Source organism: Chrysochloris asiatica, unplaced genomic scaffold (genome assembly GCF_000296735.1).
Source record: "Chrysochloris asiatica unplaced genomic scaffold, ChrAsi1.0 scaffold00151, whole genome shotgun sequence".
In the NCBI taxonomy this organism is placed as follows: domain Eukaryota; kingdom Metazoa; phylum Chordata; class Mammalia; order Afrosoricida; family Chrysochloridae; genus Chrysochloris; species Chrysochloris asiatica.
Window position 1 is genome coordinate 4562629 of NW_006408669.1, and position 13325 is coordinate 4575953.

Consider the following 13325-nt stretch of genomic DNA (forward strand, 5'->3'; position numbering starts at 1 on the left):
TCGTATTCAGTTTGTCTTGTCCTTGTAGCAGGGATTTGTAATAAATCTTAGGACCTTAGTAGAGTAATCTATTTTGTTGATCCTCTGTGCCTTTGATTGAGCAAGATTGCTAACGGGCAGGACAGAGATAGTCCATTAGTATTTATTTGGTGAGCTTTGGATGAAGAGACCATGTGTTATTAGTAATAGGGATTCTGGATTCCAGTCATAGCTGTACTCTCATACTTCATAGCTGTGACCTTGGGTAGGTTACTTAACCTAAGCTTCAGTTTCCTCACCTGGTAAATGTGAGTGTGAGGGATATTGTTCTTGCTGTTAGGTGCCGTGGAGTTGGTTCCGACACATAGTGACCCTGTATAGGGAGGGCTTCCGAGGCTGTAAGTCTTTATGGGATTAAACAAACATAAGTACACTTACGGTAGCTCACCAAAGTTCTTCAGTGAATCTTGATTATTATCAAAGTTAGCACTACCAGGAAGAGGATGAATATTTTACTACAAAAGGTTTGAGTCTCCTTTTTGGAAGTATTTGGTGCTGTACATTAAGGTTTGATTTGGGTACTACTTTATAAGGAAAATCACTAAGATCAGATTTTCTTGACATAAATACTTGAATGCCTTAACATCTGTGGGTGCTTCTAAAAGAGCATGATTCCATTCTGTTAGATTAGTGCAGGATGCTAGGACTCCAAAGTGACAAATTAGGGTTAAAAAAATAAGATGGTTTTAGTATAGGATATTTTGATCATTTTTAAAAATGTTTATCAGAATTTAAATTTTTTAACCATTTTCTTAGTGAATCAAAATAAATGGAAACCTAGCCCATGAGATGGTTTTGAGAAATTTAAGAACAAATAGTTAAGAGATTTGTAATATTGTTTCTCATATTAAATCACCAATGTTTGTTATTTCAGAATGTGATGGTTGTTAGCTGTGTTTATCCTTCTTCAGAGTAAGTATGGAGGTGTTTTGCTTTTAATTTTATTTTTCATATGTCTCTTATCCTAATTATACTATTTCTAATAAATTAAAATAGATTTTATTCAGTTTATATGTAATTAATAAATGCTTATGAACTTACTTAATACCAGAATAGAATATTACCAACATCAGTACCATGTGATTCTTCAGTGAAGAGATTTGGATTAAAGAGATTGGTAATTTACTACAATCTTAAAATTGCTGAGTTTATGTATTGTCCATGACACTGGAGTTCTGGGATTTATTCTAGATATATTTGCCTTGAATCTGAAAGGTATGATTTCCTAAGTTTGGAATGGCTACTTGATGACATTTCTTTTTAGTAAAGTAGTCAATATTTATATAAGAAATTAAGAACTCGTTTTAGGCAAATTTGAAAACCTTGGCAGTACTGGCAATTAAGACTACTTTGTTTGGAGTATGCCCTGTGCATTGTATAGCGTCTCCCCCCACCTCTAAGTGCCTTCAAGCATTACAGAATGTCTCCTGAAGAGTGAAGAATGGTCCTGTTGGGAATCAAGGATTTTAAGTTAGACATACTCAGATTTTCCAAAAGTAAAAGAGTAATAACACAAATTCATTTTTAGATCTCTTTTTTGTTTGTTTTGTTTTTTCTTTTTTAAAATTTATTTAAGGTTTTTACTGTGGATTGAGTGAAAGTTTGCAGGGCATATCATCAGTTTTACATTCAACAAATCATACACCTTGTTTCATTGCAATGATTATAATCCCCGCCATGTACCATCAGTTAACAGTATTTCTCTCTATCCACTTTAGCTTTTTAAAAAACAAACAAAAAAAACCCTGATGCATATATAATAATTTACATCTCCAAAGGGCACATTCTGCAAATCTGTTTCCTGGCCACCAGCTCTTATTCCCTCTTTTCCAAGTCCATGAATCTAGAGTCCGCAGTCGGCTCCCCCTCTCCATGCCCCCATCTCTGCCTCCATCTCTGGCGCTGCTGCTTCTCTGAATAAGGTCCCACATTCTGCTTGTGCCCTTCTCTCTTGATGGTTCTAGGTTCCTCTGTTTCTGGACTGTGAGATTAACCACTCCCTGTTTTTGTTACAAAACTTGTACCTTTACATTGTGACAGTGGCAATTAGTCATGATAACAGTTATTCACTATTGCATCTTTCGAATCTTATCCCCATCTCTCTTCACTAGACCCATCTAGACAAGATGACAGCCACTCAGTGGGGACTCTTTCTTTCCCCCCATACTCTTAAACTAAACCCCTTCTTTAAACCTTGTAAGCCAGTCACTTCATGCCTTTATTGCCCCTAATTTTAGGTAGCCAGTGTCTAAGTTGCCCGTCCCTATCTACCCTGTGTACAAAGGGGATGACATTGATGCTTGAAGTGAAGACTCTTTTCCTCTCTGTTGTTATTTAGAGTAACTACCGTTCTGAGTATAGGTCAGGTTCATGAAATTGAAGCAATTTTACCCTTGTTTCCTTTATCCAAAAAAAAAAAAATCCACCCCCCCCCCCCAGTTGAGTTCTGATTGTCCAGGCTAGGTCAGAAGGGTGTTCTTGTGCATCTCCCCTCACTTCACATCCGCTGGATGCTTCACTCTCAGCTCTTGCCCTCTGTGGCTATGTCCTTATCCATGGGCTCAAGTGTCCTCAGGTCTCACCACACTTTGGACCAACCAACCCTTCCTCTTCTCTCTCTCATCTCCAGGTCATCGGGAGTCAATGGACTGGGGTTGAACTCAGCCCACTTCTTTGTTGATGCCTTTCCACCTCTTCTCCTCAACAGTAGACCAGTGTGGTCATGGTCGCCAGCAAGCTTACATGCTTGTTTGTATATTCCATTTGAGTTTCAGTCTTAGAGGGGAGTTTGTCCTGTAGGTACTTGATTGCTAGCCTTGATGTCTTCCTGCTGAACAGCTTGCTTATTGTTCTTGTAGTAGCCAGTCACGCTGACATTTTTGTTTTGGGTTTTTCATGAGGATCTTTCTTTGAAGATATATCTTCTGTCGCTGTAGCTGTTTCAGTCTGCTTGTCCTATCTAGTGGGAATGTTCTACCTCATAAGGTTCTGGACGGGACTCAGGATTCCACCTAAGGTCCTATACTCTGCAAGAGGCCTATTTCACTGGGCAAATTCTAGAACTGCTTTTAGGTATTCCAATGAGTTATAGACCGAAGATGGACTTAAAAGTTTTCTCTAATCATATTTCCCAACATTCCTTTCTATCCCACTCAAGAGTCTGTTTTACAACAGTAGGCAAGGGAAACTAATATTCATAAGACAGTCAAGGATTTTAATATTATTTACCCTTTTCAAGCTATACCTAGATCCCTGTATCCCAGAGCCCTGTTGTTCCAGGGTTGAGCATGCATCACTGTTTACCTCTGTCCCACTAGGCCATGCAAAGCTGTCTGAGTGTTCCCCTATCTATCTTGTTCTTCCTCCTCCTCCTCCCTTTTTGTATTGCCCTCCCCAACACCCAAAGTAAACCCCCACCCCAACCCCATTGTGATTACCTTATAATCCATTAGGTATACTCTCCATTTAAGACAGTCTATTTTATCATGTAGTCTACCTGACCTTCCCATCACCGGGATGTCTGTTCCTCTGTGTTTACCTTCTTTCACATAGTAATTGTTTTGATCATAGACTGACCTCCCAGATTCTCTGTTCTTACAGTTTCATTCTGTTCTTGACTTTTCCATTTGTCGACTGAGTTCAGGTTAATGCTCCCGTGTATATCATTCTGTAGTTGTTATGTGTTCTTGTTGGTTCTCAGTCCACAGAACTTCCTTTAGGATGTTTTTCATAGCAGGGTTGACTTTGGCAAAATCCCTTAGCTTCTGCTTATCCTGGAATGTTTTGATTACACCATCATATTTGATTGACAGCTTTGCTGGGTAGAGGATTCTTGGGTGGCAGTTTTTTTCTTTCGGGGCTTTATATATGTCTACCCCACTGCCTTCTTGCTTGCGTGGTTTCTTTTGAGAAATCCGAGCTTAATCTGATTTGCTTGCGTTTGTATGTTACACTTCTCTTTTACCTAGCTGCTTTCAAGATGCTGTCTTTATCTTGCGATTTGGAGAGCTTGATTATTATGTCTTGGTGGTTGTCTTTTAGGGTCTGTCCTTCCTGGGGTTCGTTGAGCTTCTTGGATGCTTATCTTTTCAGTTTTCAGGATATTAGGGAATTTTTCTTTAAGAAGCTCTTCTACTTTCTCCTCTGTGGACTTGTGTGATTGTTCCTGTTCCGGAATGCCAATAATTCTTAAGTTATTCCTATCCATGTTGTCCATCGTGAATTTTAGGCCTTCTTCAGATTTTTTTTATCCTTTTTTGTGTTTGCTCTTCTATCTTAGTAGTGTTGAGAGATTTGCCTTCTATCTTACTAGTTGTAGCTTTCTATCTCTTCAGTTCTACTCCTTTGCCCTTTCAGTGTATTGTCAGTTTCTGATATCCTATTATTTATCGTTTGGACCTCTTTCTATAGTTTTTGAATTGTTTCCAGTGCTGTATCTATCTTATTTGATTGTTCCTGTAGCACTTTCCTGACTTTTTTATTTTCTCAACTCAGTTGTATAGTGTTTTGATATATTTTATAGTCATTTTTCTGAATTCCTTCTCCAGCATTTCCACAGCCTGCCTATTTTCCAGTATGGAGTGTAGGTCTACTTCCAGCTCATTTGCCTCAGTCACTTTATCTTGTTTCTGGACATGTGCAGATATGGCCATCTGCTTCTGTTTTGGGGGCATATTCAGGAACTTTCTGTGACCCTAATACTTAGATGGGTGTGTATTTTGGCACTTTGTATGCTTTCTGGTTGCTTTCAGGTAGATGTGATCAGGAAATGGGGCTTGTCTTTTCACTCTTCTTGAGAAATTTCAAGATGCCACTGTTAGTTGTTTTGACGTAACTTAGGGTTTAATTTTCAGCCTGTTTCCTTTTTTCTGTGCCTGTCCTGCTCCACAGTCCCCGTTTGGGCCTTTATTCTAGTTATAACCAGTTCAGGGCTGGCTGTGGCTGTTTGGTTTTAGTGGAAACTGCCTTAAAATTTAGAGTAGATCTGTGCACATGCATAATAGAACCCTCCAAAGGTGGGGCTGGGGTGTCCACTAGCTCAGGCACCCCTATAGTCACCAGAATGGAGGTGCACAGACAGCAAGTGACCAATGAACAGATACTAAAAGAAAAGAATGTCCACACCTTTATCTCTGCTCTGATCCTTACCCCGCTTGGTCTCACCCAAGATGGTGGCTCTGAGAGCAGCTGAGCATCTTGAATTAGAAAGCAATGGATTTCTTGATTCTGCTACAAATTCCTCTAGCTGTAAGCCTTCCAACTTTCTGAATATTCCTTTATATGTGGTTCAGAGTTCTGGGACATCTCCTGAGCCTGCTTGGTCCTGTATTCTGTGTTGTTGCTGACGGAGCTCTTAACTGCACTTCCACCCGATCCATCATCTTGTTTTTTTCCTCCTTTTCTTCTATTTTCAAAAAATATTTTTCACGTGTATAGTTTAGTGACACGAATTATATTAATCATGTTGTGAACCATCATGAATATCAGTTGCCAAGTTTTCCATCAACATATGCAGGAACAAACTCACTGTTTCCTAAACAAAAATTTCCTCTTTCCCCCTTCCTTCTGCCCTTGGTAACCACTAATAAACTTTTTTTTAGATCTCTTTTAAGAGCATACCTGTTTTTTCCCCCAATAAGACAGTACAGTAACCCCATAGTACTGCTTCTTGTCAGAAATAAACATTTTAAAAAGCTATGTAATAAGAAACTGTTTAACTTTACTCAAATGTTCTTTTGTATTGCTAATGTATGAAAGTCATTTTGGAAAAATTATAAAGAAATACAGTCAGAGCATATTGATTCGTAAGATTTGCAATTTTTTTTTTTTCCTTCTTAACATTTATGGTGTATATTTAAGTTATTTCTCATAAACTTTGTTTGGTTCTGTGAATATGAGAATCTTAACAAAGATTTTCTTTTTTTGTTTGTTTTTAATTGTGATCTTGGTGAAAATTATGAAGCAAATTAGTTTTCCATTCAATAATTTATAAACATTTTGTTTCATAACGTTAAATGCAGTGTCCTCGGTGTAACAACATTCTTCCCATTTCCTGCCTGGGTTCCCCGTTTTTGTTCATTTTTCTTTTCTCCCTTCTGAACTTTGTTTTGGGACAAATGCTGCCCTACAAAGTATCTTAAACCCCATAATACTTGACAAAGTTAGAAAGCATAAACCAGCAATAACACAGTGCCTCTTTCTTCTTTCTTTTTTATTAATAGGAAAAACAATTCCAATAGTTTAAATCGAATGAATGGTGTCATGTTTCCTGCAAATTCACCAAGTTATACAGAGAGGTAAGATGATTTCTTTTAATCTGAAGATTTTGTGCTTTCCTAATTTTGAGTAGTTGTTGTTGTTGTTGTTGTTAAGTGCCATCGAGTCGGTTCCGACCCATAGCGACCCTGTACAGGGTTTCCGAGGGTGTAAATCTTTACGGGAGTAGAAAGCCTCATCTTTCTCCCACGGAGCAGCTGGTAGTTTCGAACCGCTGACCTTAAGGTTCACAGCCCGATTCGTAACCACTACGCTACCAGAGCTCCTTAATTTTGAGTAGTAAGTAGGTTCAGTATATATTTGAAATTAGGCATTTTATGCAGGATGTTTGGTGTATTAGACAGAAGCACACCTGCTCATTTATTGACTCTTGTTACACAGTGGTTTGCATTCATGTTAATAGTAAGGAATCTGTTTTGTGCCTTAAGAAATGTACATCTGGCAGTGGTGACCATGGAGGTATGAGGTGTGAGGCTCACTGGCTGTGATGCTTAAGGTTATGCGTTACTTTAACTGGGTTCTAGTTGTCAGTGGCTTAGAAGTTGTGTAATATATTTTGACATGTTGTATTGTTATGTAACTAGGAGAAAAATGAGGCTTTCTGCTTCCATTAAGATTTACAGCCTTGGAAGTCCCATACAGAGTTGCTATGAGTCAGAACAAACTCAGTAACATAACAACCACGAAGCATAATCTGTAGACATCATTAAATGATGTGGTGTGGCTGTCGTCCACAATGCCAATTTCACACAGCGACTTGGTCTTTGGAACCTGACATAAGTGGATAGTGGGTGTAGTTAAGTTGGTACCCCATGAATTTGAAAAGGTACGTTCTCATGACTATCAAAATGGTAAACTAATGATCATTTATCTTGCCATAGGTCTAATATAAATGGGCCTGGAACACCCAGGCCACTTAATCGGCCAAAGGTTTCTTTGTCAGCCCCCATGACAACAAATGGTTTGCCTGAGAACACTGACAGCAAAGAGTCAAACCTACAGCAAAATGAGGGCAAAAACCACAGGTTTGTCTGTGATTATATATTTTTTTAAAGTAATAATTAATTGACATTAGTAGTTTTCAGCATTATATACTATTTACTATTATTTGAGGGGGAGAAAACAAGGTTTTCATGAGGTTATAGGAGCCATGGCTTCTATTTGCATCTTGAGCACTTGCTGAAGATGGGCATAAAAAGGTTTCAAACAGCTAATTTAGGGAGATTCTCTAGTATAAATAATCATGCCACATTCTATTTCGTATTTTTGAAAATTGTTTGAGCTGAGAGTTTTGTGGTTTATTATTACAGATAGTTTATGTCCTGTTTCAAACTGTGTGCATCACACTAAGGGAAAGGAAACGGTGGAAGCAAGAGAACTTAGAGTATGAGAGTGACGTATGTTTATAGGGAGAATTGAACTAAAAAGTAGCAAATGTTGACTATCTCTTAATTGGTAAATATTTATAGAACAGTTTTAGGTGCCCTTGAAATTATTATTTATTTGTTTAGATGTTGTAATTTAACTTTGGCACTGAAATGACACTTAAATAATAGACATTAAAAATAGAATGTAACAAATAAGGCAAATAATCTTACTGATGACACTTTAAAAACATTTGCAGTGACTCACCAACATCTGAAACAGAAAATTCCTCGCTGAGCCCTATAAAAAATAAACATCCAGATGAAGATGCTGTGGAGGCAGAGGGGCATGAGGTGAAAAGACTCAGATTTGACAAAGAAGGGGAAGTAAGAGAGACAGCCAGTCAGTCCAGTCAGACAACTTCCAGTGAAATGTCTTCTGTTATGGTGGAAGAAACCGAAGCATCATCTTCATCTCAGGATAAAGATAAAGAAAATAGTTGTACCAGACAGCACTGTACAGAAGAGGATGAAGACGACAATGAAGAGGAAGAAGAAGGTATTTAGAAACCATCTGTAAAGGGTGGAGTAAGGAGATCCTCAAATTCTTGTACTTCATTTTTACATGAAAGAATTTAACATAATGGAACTCCTTATAATGCTGATGTTGGGCTTTTCTCCCACCTGTATGTATTTGCTGCTGAGTTTCAGGGGATATGATTTGAACTGTAGAATATCAGAATTCATGAAACTTAACTGTGGAAGTATTTTGAAAATAAAATTTAACTACAACAACATTTGCTTATTTTTAGAATCTTTTATGACATCAAGAGAAATGGTCCCAGAAAGAAAAAATCAAGAGAAAGAATCTGATGATGCCTTAACTGTGAATGAAGAGACTTCTGAGGAAAATTATCAAATGGAAGAAGCTGATCTGTCTCAAGCTGAGAAAGATTTACATTCGGAAGGTAGTGAAAATGCAGGATCTGTAAGTAGTGGTTCTGAAAGCCAGGAAACAGCAGAAGCAGTAGTGGGATCCAATTCCAGTAAAACTGCAGAGAGTCTCTCAGAGTCATTCATGGAAAACGACGAAGCCACCCAAGTGACAGATGAACCTATGGAACAAGACTAATTATTTAGAAACATTTAGATGCAGTATTTTACAAACAGTTCTGGTTTTACACTGTATAAATTTTTTGTGTAATAAAGTGGACCTATAGTTTTACAAGAGAAGCAGGTTGTAAAATTAAGTACTTTATGGAATAAATCCTGAAAGAGTTGTACATTTTAGAACTGTGACTATCAGCTCCTCTGGGTCTTTCTTACTGCTGACTTTTTGGTCTGGTCAAATCAGTGGTTTGTGTATAGATTTTTTTTTTTTAATAAACATTTTTAAACTGAAAGATAATATTATAATTTTGAAAACTTTTTGGAGATTATCACATTTAGTTTATCCATATGCAAGAAAGCTTTTTGTCTTGTCTCGTTCTGACCCTTCTAGTGGTTTTCATATTTTGGTCATAGTTTCAACATTTTCACATGTGAATTATATAGGGTTTCATGCTGGTTTCCAGATTTTATTGTTTGACTATGTACAATGGAACTTTAAGTCATATATACATATATATATAAATATATATATACATATATATATATTATTCTAACGGAAATGTTATATTTTTCTGTTTCTATAAAGAGATGAATACAGTGGATACTTTTTCTATTGGTAATGATTGAGTCCACCTCTTTCAGAAGACAGTTTCTTTTCTCTTCTGAGTAATTCATATAAAATCTGGCCCTTGTGAAACTCTGGCAATCTTAAGTCTGTCGAAGTACCAGGTTAAACACATTCCAAGAAATCTGTTCAAACTTAAATTCTTTTGTATACTTCTGAGGTGCCTGAGAATAAGACTTCATTATTTATGGGAAAAAATGTGCTTTATCTTGGAAATTGTGGTAGAACATTAGGTCACTATTTTGTAGAATGAATGCTTATAAAGCTGACAAAAGACCATCTCAGAAGAACTGAGCAGGTTCCTTGACCTTTTGCTTGCTTTTCTCAACATTGTGAATATTACACATTTATTTCTAAATTATTCTAGGGTATGCCAATGTCAATGGTATGAAACACCACTGTACTGGAAGAATTAATATATTACTTTAGTAATGTACCTGGGCTAAATGACTGAAGCTTTAGGGGTGCATAGAAACCAACATAATTTGTATGACATTTTGAAGTGAATTAAATATTTTTGAACATGCTTCTTCGACAGCCAGTGTTATATTTTCAGATCAACACAAAGCACAATGATTCCTCTAAACTCAATATTTTCAAATTCACATATTTAAAGTCATGCAAGTTGCAACTTCCCTGTCAAAATTACTGGCTGCCAAATTTATACCTGTTTCTTCAGCTGTACCTTTTGATATTTAGAATTTTTAAATTTCTGTAAAGTAGATTTTGTAGAATGTAATGTGTTCACTGCCTTTGTGAAGCGGTAAATAATTGTATAATTTCTGTGTGTAAACTGAATGCTTGGGCTTTCAATACAGTATTCATATAAAGCAATAAATATTAATGTTATGAAATATTTGAGTACATTTTTATCAAAATATAAAATTATCTTTTTTTTCCTTTTTTTTTTATTGTTTTAGTTTCAGATACCTGAAGTACACAGATGAACTTATAAAACTTGATGCAGACAATTTCTGACACTGTATCTCATGCTGGGGTGATTTAGGGGGTCAACATGAGTTTTGCATTTTGACTACTTAAATTCCTGCAACTGAAAGTTAGTTACCACAATGATTGCTGCCCCACTTGTGTCTCTAGGGTAATATACTACTGACTGACTGGACCGGCAGGCTTACAGCAGCTAGATGGTGTAGTAGCTGAAGTAAAAACTATACCTAAGAGAGGTGAAAAATCAAACCGAGTAATTAAAACAAAGGTCTTGCAAAAATAACAAAATTTTAAATGTGATATCCATTTGTAGTGACCTATAACCTTGTTTTGTTAAGGGATGCTTTTGCCAATGAGACTAGATTTTGAACACTTAAAGTTAGAAATTTTGACATTTTCTTTAGAATATTTATGAAGTTATTTTTGGTAAACGTATTCTTTAAGATCCTGAGAACTTTTGATATTTTGATTTTAGTTGTAGTGCCATGGACCATTTGTAAAGAAATCAGTATTTACTTTTGTTAGTTACAAGTTGAAGATTTAGCATCGTTACTTTGAGGTCTGTGGTTTTATTTGTAAACTTGCAATTGCTGTTTTTGCAAGGGCAAATGTATTTCTTTATTAAATAAAGTAAAATAATGGTGAATGTACCAAACTACCATCGCTTAACTCTATGAGAGACCTGCATTTTAATCTATAGTTTACTATTTATTAGATATCCATATTGATCATAGATCAAACTTAATTGCTGTTTATACAGATCATCATAGAATGTTCATGGAATATCTTTTTTTTAGGATTGGGTGGCTATCTCTAGTTAAACTCGGAGACCTAGTTCAACTGGTTTAAGGTATTGAAGGCTATTTGGAAGTAAATTTCAAGTATGCATAGGTGCACTTACATATAGACTTTGCGTAATGAAAATGTCAGTTCCATTAGTGACTGATCCATGTGTGAATTTTTGAAAGTCAAATTTTAGACACACTTCTTGTAATACACATCAAGCAAAGTCTATAAAAGATCTAAATGAAGAACAAGGACCTCAGTGATTAAAAAGAATATTTTATTTTGGGGGGGCCTTGACCTCTTAGACTCCGAACCCAAAGCAAAATACAAAAATAATTTGAAGGTGTTGACAAGGAAAATGAGAATATGTTACTGTTTTTAGCGCCTTTTTTTTTTTTTTTTAAGTGAAAACAAATTGTCCTAGTATGCTTTTGAAAATAATATCTTTTCAATTCTGAAAATATAACAACAGAATAAGCAGTGAAAATGCCATCTTAAATGTTAATTATTAGATAAGTTTAATTGTATTAGGATTTATTTAAACTCTACCATTCAAAAGTGTCAGCTGAACAGCAGAGTTGCCAGTTGGAATCATAATCTTTTTGTTTTAAAAAGGCATCCCAGAAATCCTGGGCCAGAAAATGCAGCCTGTTAGAGCATCGAGGTTCAAGACAGTTTTGTTTTGCTGGTGTAGATAGGCATGTGTTTATGCATTTTTGCATTTGTAAAATCAGACAGCAATTTTTCAAATAATGTGATTGTAATATACTAGTTTACTTATAAAGGTCCTTGGGCAGAATCTAATGCTGCTAATATGTTTGATTATGAAAATGTAACTGTGGTAAGGATGAATTTTGCAACTTGTAGAACCAAAGGAAATAAAGATTTTGGGTAGTGTTTCAAATTGTCTTCTCAACAGGAGTTTCGTAAATACATTGGTTTTTGATAAAATGAAGCTCAGTTCTCTTGGAATTTGTGCTAATCATAAAATGGATGAATGCAAAAACACCTTGTAATTTCATATGGGATTATTAAAATTAGGTTTACTGGATTATTGGCCTAATAAGAATGCTAGTATGTATTGGTTAGAATACATCTAATACTTCACATTTAAAAAATACTTACTACACTTTCTTCAGAACTTTATTTTAACTTGGAGCCTAGATTACTTTGCCAAATAAATGTATTATTTTCATAATGCAATAAAATATAAATTAGATGAATGTCTTTATGTGTGGAATTACTTTCTTACTTGCCGTAGTGGTTCTCCCCCGCATACCCTTTTCACCCACCTCCCTCAGTTCAGATTGCACAGCATTGTTCAGATCTGTAGGGAGGAGAGAAAGCTCAGTTAGTGCCTGACTTCCTACTTATGTGATGACAAAGGTTTTTCAGCAGAGTGCTTCTGATACGAATGGACAATTGTCATTCTTAGTGGACAGCTCAAGCCTGGTGTTTTTTGTTTTTTTTTTTAAATCAGGATTTATTGAAAAAATTTTCTATTGGCATAATTGACACTAGCTTGCACGCATAGTTCTACAGTAATTTAAGTTAGAACCTTTTTAGAAACTTGACATTTCACACAATCTGAAGAAGTTTGGAGGATTGGCCTTAAGGGGAAGAGGGGGGAGCTCTGTGTTCTCACCTCTGGATTTTCATATTGTTTCAGTGTAGATGGTAGTAGATAGCTCTGCTTACTGTGTGACTGTAAACTCCAAGAAGGTGGGAGTGCTAATCAGTATATTCAGTAATTTAGTTAAGTATTTGTGAGTTCAGCTTCTTAATTCATATTTGATCTCTAACTTCTCCCTATTGATGTTTATTGTTTATGAAATGGTAGGGTCAGTACAGAGTTGAGTTAATAAGACTGATGTTGTAATGACTACGAATAAGATACATGGCCTCTGACTAACTGGCTATCTAAAATGAAAAGTATACTTTTTTATTCTAACAATTGTAGAGCAATCAACTTTTTAACAGAACTTAGCAGTTGAATTTTTGTGTGGGTTTATTTGTGAACTTCTGCAGGTTTCCCCCCCTGCAAAAGCAGTGCATTTTTTTACAACTAAAAATGCATAAAGAAAAATGCTGACAGTTGCTTGTAGACTTGTGTCTCTCTCAGTGGCCACAGTTTTGCAGGCTAGCCCTGTGTTTGGCAAGTGATACAGTCAAAGCAA

At 36.1% G+C, this 13325-nt stretch overlaps 1 protein-coding gene across 2 annotated transcripts in view; it reads left to right on the top strand.

The window, feature by feature from the left end:
* The window catches only part of PPP4R2 (protein phosphatase 4, regulatory subunit 2), a 104344-nt gene extending 94076 nt beyond the window's left edge, over positions 1-10268 (top strand). The window contains exons 5-9 of one of the 2 annotated variants that reach the window (XM_006870783.1): positions 914-951; positions 6261-6335; positions 7197-7340; positions 7940-8238; positions 8492-8949. In XM_006870783.1, the coding sequence (XP_006870845.1) occupies positions 914-951; positions 6261-6335; positions 7197-7340; positions 7940-8238; positions 8492-8811 (876 nt within the window). In that variant the 3' untranslated portion in view covers positions 8812-8949. Of the gene's footprint in view, positions 1-913; positions 952-6260; positions 6336-7196; positions 7341-7939; positions 8239-8491 lie in introns of both variants that reach the window. The other variant, XM_006870784.1, reaches the window with a different exon arrangement.
* The last annotated feature ends 3057 nt before the right edge of the window (positions 10269-13325 follow it).